This window comes from Halictus rubicundus, chromosome 10 (genome assembly GCF_050948215.1).
Source record: "Halictus rubicundus isolate RS-2024b chromosome 10, iyHalRubi1_principal, whole genome shotgun sequence".
Taxonomy (NCBI): Eukaryota; Metazoa; Arthropoda; class Insecta; order Hymenoptera; family Halictidae; genus Halictus; species Halictus rubicundus.
In genome coordinates, this window is record NC_135158.1 from 2,524,124 (window position 1) to 2,531,487 (window position 7,364).

A 7,364-nucleotide genomic window follows, 5' to 3' on the forward strand; every position below is an offset into this window, starting at 1 on the left:
CCGGAAACAGTGCTGCAGTGGAAGCAGTCGACAAGGCAGAAATATCACGTACACCTATTCCAGTAAATTCCTAACACTGAAACTTTGTTTTTTGGCATTTTCTTGTCAAGATCTACAGAATTATATGAAAAAAAGTTAAAAATTTCTGGGTTGCCAAGGTGAAGTTAAGCCTTTTATTGACTACAGGGCGTTCCCTGTATCAATCGTGCGTTTTCGGGTATTTGGTTATCTAGCAAGGATTTACGCTAAAATGAAAATTTCCCGATTTTGATCCGTCGGCCACACTTATCTCCCTTTATCAAGTGTATGGTACGCTTGTCCTCGCTGTTTTATCGAAACATGTCGGTTTTAGAATAGTGCCATCGGGGTACGGGAAGATAAACCCGAGAACAAAAGGCGGACATAAAGATTGCAGTATCGTAATACAGCTCCGGAAAAAGAAATTAAGCTCTGCAATGCGGCATTAATTGATCCGTTAACCGGGCGAACGCAACACACTTGACTAACGTTGTGAAATTTGTAAAATTTCGCCAATCGATAGACCGCCTGACCAAAATGAACAATTCTCCGGGAGATCCAACAAGATATCTTCATCTTTCTGTTAATCTTTCGGCGTCTTAGCCGGTGCAACAGGTTCCGATTAATTTGCGTGCGATTCAAGAAACGAATTTGCATAAAGATACGCGTAACAGTCGAAGGCTCCGAGCAATTGCTGCTCGACGAGATTCTGAAAGTTGGGGTAGAAAATTTCGGGGATATTCTCATCGATAAATCGTAAATCGGTAAATAAAATACCTTCGCGTCGGTCACGGGTGACTGACACTGCGTTGCCCATCGTTTTCCTGTCACGTCTCCTTGACCAACGCGGTGTTCAATAATCTTACCACCGGCTCGCGTCAGGTTAGAAAAACAGATGATCGCGCCAAAATTTTCGAAAGTACGCGTACGCTTTTTTTCACGACAGTTTCGACAGACGGATCGTACGAATACGAAAAATGGTAGAAAACGCTATCTGGCAGATTGGGAATCGTAGGTGTGCGAACGTCTGCGACGCAAAAGAAAAAGCGAGATCGCGTTTGTTTACGCGTCAGCTTCAGACACACGCGAAATGGCCGCTTTTCGTCTGACAGCTGCTCGGATCGATCCTTTAAAAAACGGGGTTTACTCACCGCCCAGGCTCTCGTCGGAGGTAAATTTCACCGTGGACGACATCGCAATGGCCGAAAGCACTCGCTCTCTCACTAGAATCGGACGCGCGACACTTACTGGCAGTCAACGAACACTTTTCAACAACAACGCGATAAAACAGAGGCGACGCATCCGCGACGAGTCACCGTGATAAAATGCTCGGCGAGCCGGCTGAGCCTGCTTTGTTTTGACGAAACGTCAACACATAAACGTCACGACCGAACGACCAATCGCTGCACTCCCTCGCCTCTATGTAAATACACTGCTCGAGTCAAGTTCCCGTGTATTATCCCCGGGTGGGGCCCCTACATCCCCTCTACTCGATGTCGCTAACAAAGGACGATGGTAGTGGCAGAGGCAGAGGTTCTCACGTTTGTCACGGATGTCGCTGTAATCTGGCGGGAACGGGTTTGTATTTGAAACGAGCGTCCCTTCGGCGAACAAATTAATTATACCTCATTTAAGTGCGAGCCCTTATAGATTTTCTTTCTGGATAATTCGCCCGGTCAGCCATTTTACGCACAAAAGACTGTGTACATGCATTTTATGTAACAGTGAATTTATAAAGAATTTTTTAGAAAGACTGTATGCTTCTTCCCACAAAAGATACGCGGTCTTTTTCAAATAATTTTCTGATTGTGTTTCATGAAAGCCTACTGTAACGCTATTGTTGCTACATTGAAGTACATGCTCCAAAGTAGTTTAAAGAAGATTAAAATAGTACAAATTCAGTTGAGAGACCTCACAGAACCGATCCGTGCGCTAAGGGGATAAAGCCAGTAGCCAGACATCTTAAGCGTCCTTTTGTTAATATACTATTTTCGAAGTTCTTTATATAAAAACATGAGATTATACGTTTTGCAAGTTACACAACAAATATCGGGACTTATGGGATGACCTTATATTTGAATTCCGCCATAATACTAAGCGTCTCAGTTTCCTTGGCGATGGAGCAGAGTAGGGGAAACCCAATTTGCTCGTGGGTACAGCACGAAAGTAGGGAATGACGCCGATGACCGCGATGGTTCTCCTACCAATGACTACGTGACTCAGTCCACGTTCTTAAGTTCATAAAATGACGCATAAAATGATGCCCGCAGATGCTTGTAACCGCACGTACGATGCGATTCCGAAAATCTAGCGAAGCAATCTTTGAATTCCCAGAAAATAACCCTATTTACATGTATCAGTTTCATTATGGAACTCGTACGAACATAAAAACTTTATTGAAATCTGCAAATCGTAGTCTTGATTCTCTTCTTTTACGCATAACATCATTATTCTGTCGTTTACCTTACTTTTCTAATTGTATGCGCATACGAGTGTAATCAGATACACGATCAATCTACGCGTTTACGGTATTTCCTGTTTTAATAATCATTTTACTCGACTGTAGTACTCTGCGCCGAATGACTTAGAATATCAGCAAATCTTTTATCGAATTATTCTACGAAGGCAATCATGTAATTACCAACTTTCTTTCAGCCTTATAAAAATTGATGTATAATTACGCTAATATATTTTGTACTCGAGTTATCATATCGTCCGTTAATGTGACCGAAAGATTGCGACGCTTGTTCTTGACATAGAGAAGTCATACGCATAGAGAATATTAAGGGAGCAGAAGATTTTGATACTCGCTCATTATTTAATAATTAGAATGCACAGATCAAAATCAATATCTATCAACATTTTCGAGCACAAAGTGCATTGCTCTTTTTGCACATGGTGGCAGCACCGTCCCGGCATTACTCCAAGGGTTAATTTGTGTTGCACGACACGTATTTCACCCATGAACTGCGTAAATCGTGTTTTCTATCGCAAGTCGTCCGTAGACGCGTAGTTAAAAGGTATGTTTACGCTTCACACTCGGAACGAGATCATTCTCGGCCGTAATAACAATAGATAGACGGTGCGGTTAAGAATAAAAATTCGGGAATATCGGTTCGTCGGTGCCTACAAAATAGATAGTTAAAAATGGTTGCCCTGCGACACACAGATCTGTCAAGCGACATTCACCCGTATCCGATCGCTGCGATGCGATAAACCCGATCGTTCAAAATTCTCGGTCGTTCGCGTATCCAACAATAAATTAATCGTAGACGCTGAATCTCGTGATTTCCACAGCGGGACCCGTAAATTCGTAGTCGCTGCTACCATATGCGTAAACGAAGCAATCGTGTATTTAAACGTTCAGTTTCGCGAATTTTCGTACGAACAGAAAGGTTCAAGGTTGTATGTATTGTATATTGTTTTCAGTACGTTTAAATCAGATACGTTACGGAGAGTCGATAAATCACCGATTTCTTCTCGGATTACATGTTTTTGTATTGTACGTATCATTTATATTAATATATGTATATATATGTGTGTGTGTGTGCGCGCGTGTGTGTGTGTGTGTGTGTGAAAGAGAGAGAAAGATATATGTATGTATATATAATCTAATCTTCGAAAACAACATTTCTTCTCTGCTTGTATACTTTGTTTTTGGTACCGTGTATTTTGCTATAAGACATCGAGCGCTCCAGCATATATATATAGATAGCTTGTGCATAAAGAGGAATTAATTTGTATATAGACTAGTAGTTGTGCTTTCAGACATACTCGACATAAAAATGAAGATACCAACCAGTGGCCCTGGGAGCGATTATGGCACGGAAACGGATATTATCACGTATATGGAAAATAACTTCGAGTCCGAACTTGATGTCCCAGAAGAGGAGACCAGCGATTTTTCGGAGTATCTCTGGATGGAAAACGAGGAGGAATTCGACAAAGAGGTATAATATTTATGGTTCTGCTAGCATGGAAGCGTATAGAAGACAGAAATGTAAATACGCATTGATATAAATATTTTTGTGTGTACAGGTAATTCAACAATTAATGGAGGAAGAACTAACGGAAGAATGTTTAAAAGCAATGTGGGAGGACGAGAAACAACTCGAAAGAAACAGTATCGATAATGAAATTTGGCAACAACTCGATCGCCTAAGCCTTCCAGACGACATTGCCGAATGGGTATACATTGATATTTCCTTAAGTAGTAGTATGCAGTATATACTAAATTTAATTCGTGCAACATATACTTGCAGAGTACATTAAATCCAAACGCGGCTGAATTTGTACCAGCATTTAAGCCAGCAGTAACGTCTGTAAGTACACCGCCAGAAGTTACTGCGAAATCATCATAGAAGCCATACATTTCCCTCTTTAAAGTAAATAAAAATGGACTTTATGTATGGCTAAATATTTACCACCCACAGTAATGCAGTCGTATTAACTGGAACGTATTAAAAGTTAAACAACTGTGACTAAACGTACAAAGATATAACGAATGTCAAAGTGGATAATACGTAATGCTGTTATATGATAATCCAAGATTAATGAAATCAGTTGCATAACCATAAATTTGAAAAAAGAAAAAAAAATATGGAAAAAAGAATGCTATTCAAATTTTTATAGACAGAAAAATATTGCATAATATTATAAACATTTAATTTTACATATATATTTTTTTGGAGGTATAATTAACCACGACATATATACATAAATCACTTGTTAAAAAAATTTGCAATTTATATTTCTTGCTTAACCGGGGACGATCATATACCGCGAAAAAGTTGGAGATACATTTTGTTACTTTTGTTTTACGAAATATGTTATTTACACAAATTGAGGCAGCATATATAAAGGAAAATCATGTACCGACGAAGTCTCGAATGTTTAGTCGATTCGTATGCATCACATTCACTTTTGTATGAATTATGTTGTACATACGTACACCCGATTAATTATTGTATCCAAGACAAGCATATCCTTTTTAATTCTTTCAGAATGTTTCTTTTTATTAAGATCTGAAGGTTTTTATAATGTAGTATGCGTTTCTAGAGAAACACTTCTCCTAAGAGTTCCTTTTATAACACTTATTTTATACTGGTATACACCTTCCGTAGGATCACTGACATAAACTAAGAACAATACATACCGCTCGTCATTAAGACGGCAAAATGAGATATTGCATTAAAAGAACTATATTGCATCCGATGCATATTCTGTTGCTGAAGCATACTTAATATGTCCTTATTATAATCGAACAACCTTTAACGATGATCTTGTATTGTAATTGGTTTTGTTTATTCGAGAGAGGGAGAAAACAAAGTGAGAGAACAAACATCAATGTCGTTATTTTGGTCCTCTATCAGCGTACATCTGAAAGACTTAAAAGATCTCAAATGAAAGTCTTATGCAGGCTGTGAAGGACTGTTTCTATGGCTCCTCTTAGAAATACCAAGAGCCGTATCGTTTACTTACTTTAATTATGTAATAAAAAATTTATATGAAACGATACTTCAAAAGTGATTAGAATATGTATATGAAATGTAATATTTGAATACTAGTAAGTGGTGAATATACAAAATGATAATATAAAATTTAATATATAAATATATATATATATATTATATATATACATATTTATATATATATATATGTAGATAGATAGATAGATATATAGATATAAAATCAGCATACTTTTCATCGCAACATATTTCATTAGCAAATGTTTGAGCATTAACTTAACAAATCAAGTATCTCCAGGACAAAAATTCTATAGTCCGTAGTCTATTCTGCCACGTATTCACCACTTATGTGTACTATTTGGAAACACATACTTATGTACAAATTTCATTAACATTTTTTGCATTGTGATATATATATATATATATATATATATATATATATATATATATAAATATATATACTGTCAGGATTTTGTAAGATTGCATGTGGTAAATCTGTATTATTTTAGTCACAACATACTTTAGTATGAACGCAGAAACTGTGATTATAAAGCAAATTAAATAGATTTATCAAATATATTATTCACAGTTAAGACACTTTACTGATTTCATAAACGCTTCGTATTATCTTGCTTTCGAATCTTTTTTTTTCATAGTGTCTGATATACTAATTTGTGACTCCTCCTTGTGAAAAACGAGAAACGTTAAAAAAAGAATTGTACATGTAGCTTGTAACGGTACACGTTACGAATACTTATAATACATCGATTATGTAAAACAGTTCACTTGAAATTCAAGCAACTTCTTCATTTGGCACGTTTAACTTAGCACAGAGAGACTGTTTTTTAGATTTAGAACCATTTGCTTATCCAAATCGACACACTTAATTAATGATTATCGATTCATAACATATGATCAATGACACGGCATATTATGCTAATTAAAAGCAGCTACTTAGTTTGTATGCTTATACTTTTTGCAATAAAATCATGAAAAAAATGTCCTAATACGGAGCATATAATAATAGTTGTATTAACACGTATCTTGTAGTCATTGGATCTGTCAATTCAAATGACATGCAATATTTAAATCATATTATTAATATTTTTAATAGCATGTCTCGTGTATCACAGTACGAAACTTTTTTCTAGCAGTAGAAAAAGAAAAAACGGATACTATAGTAAATTTGTCTGGTTACAATGTAATCAGTACATAAATGCCTTGTTGCATACAACTTTGAATTTTCGTGTACTCAGATTGTCGCAAAGTTGAATAATATTTCAAGATAAGAATCAATTTTCTAAATGATTTATTTTAATGGTACCTGTATTTATTTAGTAATAATATAATAATAATAGTTATCTAGGTTTTACGAAATAAGTAACTGCAATTGTCCCTTACATAATTATGTATATTGAAGGAAGAAAAAAAAACAAAACAAATAATGAAATTGTCAAAAAGAATTTGTTAATATAGATATAAAAATACTTTATAATATTTAGATGGAAAGGACTCGAATAATGTGTTTTTATTTTCAATCAATTATTTATGTGGTTGTGCAGAATATAAATAATTTCAACTTTTACGTTGGAAGATAAAAAAGTACAAAATTTAAAATACACAAAAAAAAAGAGAAGAATTTAATCCAAACGATAAGATAATCTTTTTCGATTAATGGTGAAGTTTGTCTTTTATAATTACCATTTGCAAGAACAATGCATGATGGATTAAGAATACTTCTATTTTTAAGCGAGTTTGAATTACTATATTGTACCATTGCCATTAAATACTTGCATTTGCGATTCTCATCTCTTATCATTATTTCTGTATCATTTAGTATGTAAATGAAGCATATAAAATACAGATCTGTGTATTGTA

At 35.6% G+C, this 7,364-nt stretch overlaps 2 protein-coding genes across 5 annotated transcripts in view; one reads left to right on the forward strand and one right to left on the reverse strand.

Moving 5' to 3' along the window:
* Positions 1 to 1,416, reverse strand: part of Bnip3 (BCL2 interacting protein 3) — a 34,115-nt gene extending 32,699 nt beyond the window's left edge. Inside the window, exon 1 of the mRNA XM_076795301.1 lies at positions 1,170 to 1,416. Coding sequence (XP_076651416.1) covers positions 1,170 to 1,212 — 43 coding nt within the window. The 5' untranslated portion in view covers positions 1,213 to 1,416. The remainder of the gene's footprint in view (positions 1 to 1,169) is intronic.
* A 1,481-nt stretch (positions 1,417 to 2,897) lies between these two features.
* On the forward strand, positions 2,898 to 7,364 carry Paip2 (polyA-binding protein interacting protein 2). Of its 4 annotated transcripts, none has more exons than XM_076794852.1 (5): positions 2,898 to 3,038; positions 3,448 to 3,520; positions 3,775 to 3,968; positions 4,057 to 4,206; positions 4,281 to 7,364. In XM_076794852.1, exons 2-5 carry the CDS (start codon positions 3,508 to 3,510, stop codon positions 4,377 to 4,379), a joined length of 456 nt encoding a protein of 151 aa, XP_076650967.1. In that variant the 5' UTR covers positions 2,898 to 3,038; positions 3,448 to 3,507; the 3' UTR covers positions 4,380 to 7,364. The 4 variants fall into 4 exon arrangements, with proteins under 4 accessions (XP_076650967.1, XP_076650968.1, XP_076650971.1 ...); XM_076794853.1 differs by having other exon boundaries at positions 3,787 to 3,968; XM_076794856.1 differs by lacking the exon at positions 3,448 to 3,520 and having other exon boundaries at positions 2,917 to 3,038; positions 3,787 to 3,968.

What these genes read in the sequence shown, in the direction of transcription:
- Paip2 (XM_076794852.1), top strand. An exon ending in AGGAGGAATTCGACAAAGAG is followed by an intron (nt 3,969 to 4,056) that starts GTATAATATTTA and finishes TTGTGTGTACAG; the next exon opens with GTAATTCAACAATTAATGGA. An exon ending in CAGACGACATTGCCGAATGG is followed by an intron (nt 4,207 to 4,280) that starts GTATACATTGAT and finishes ATATACTTGCAG; the next exon opens with AGTACATTAAATCCAAACGC.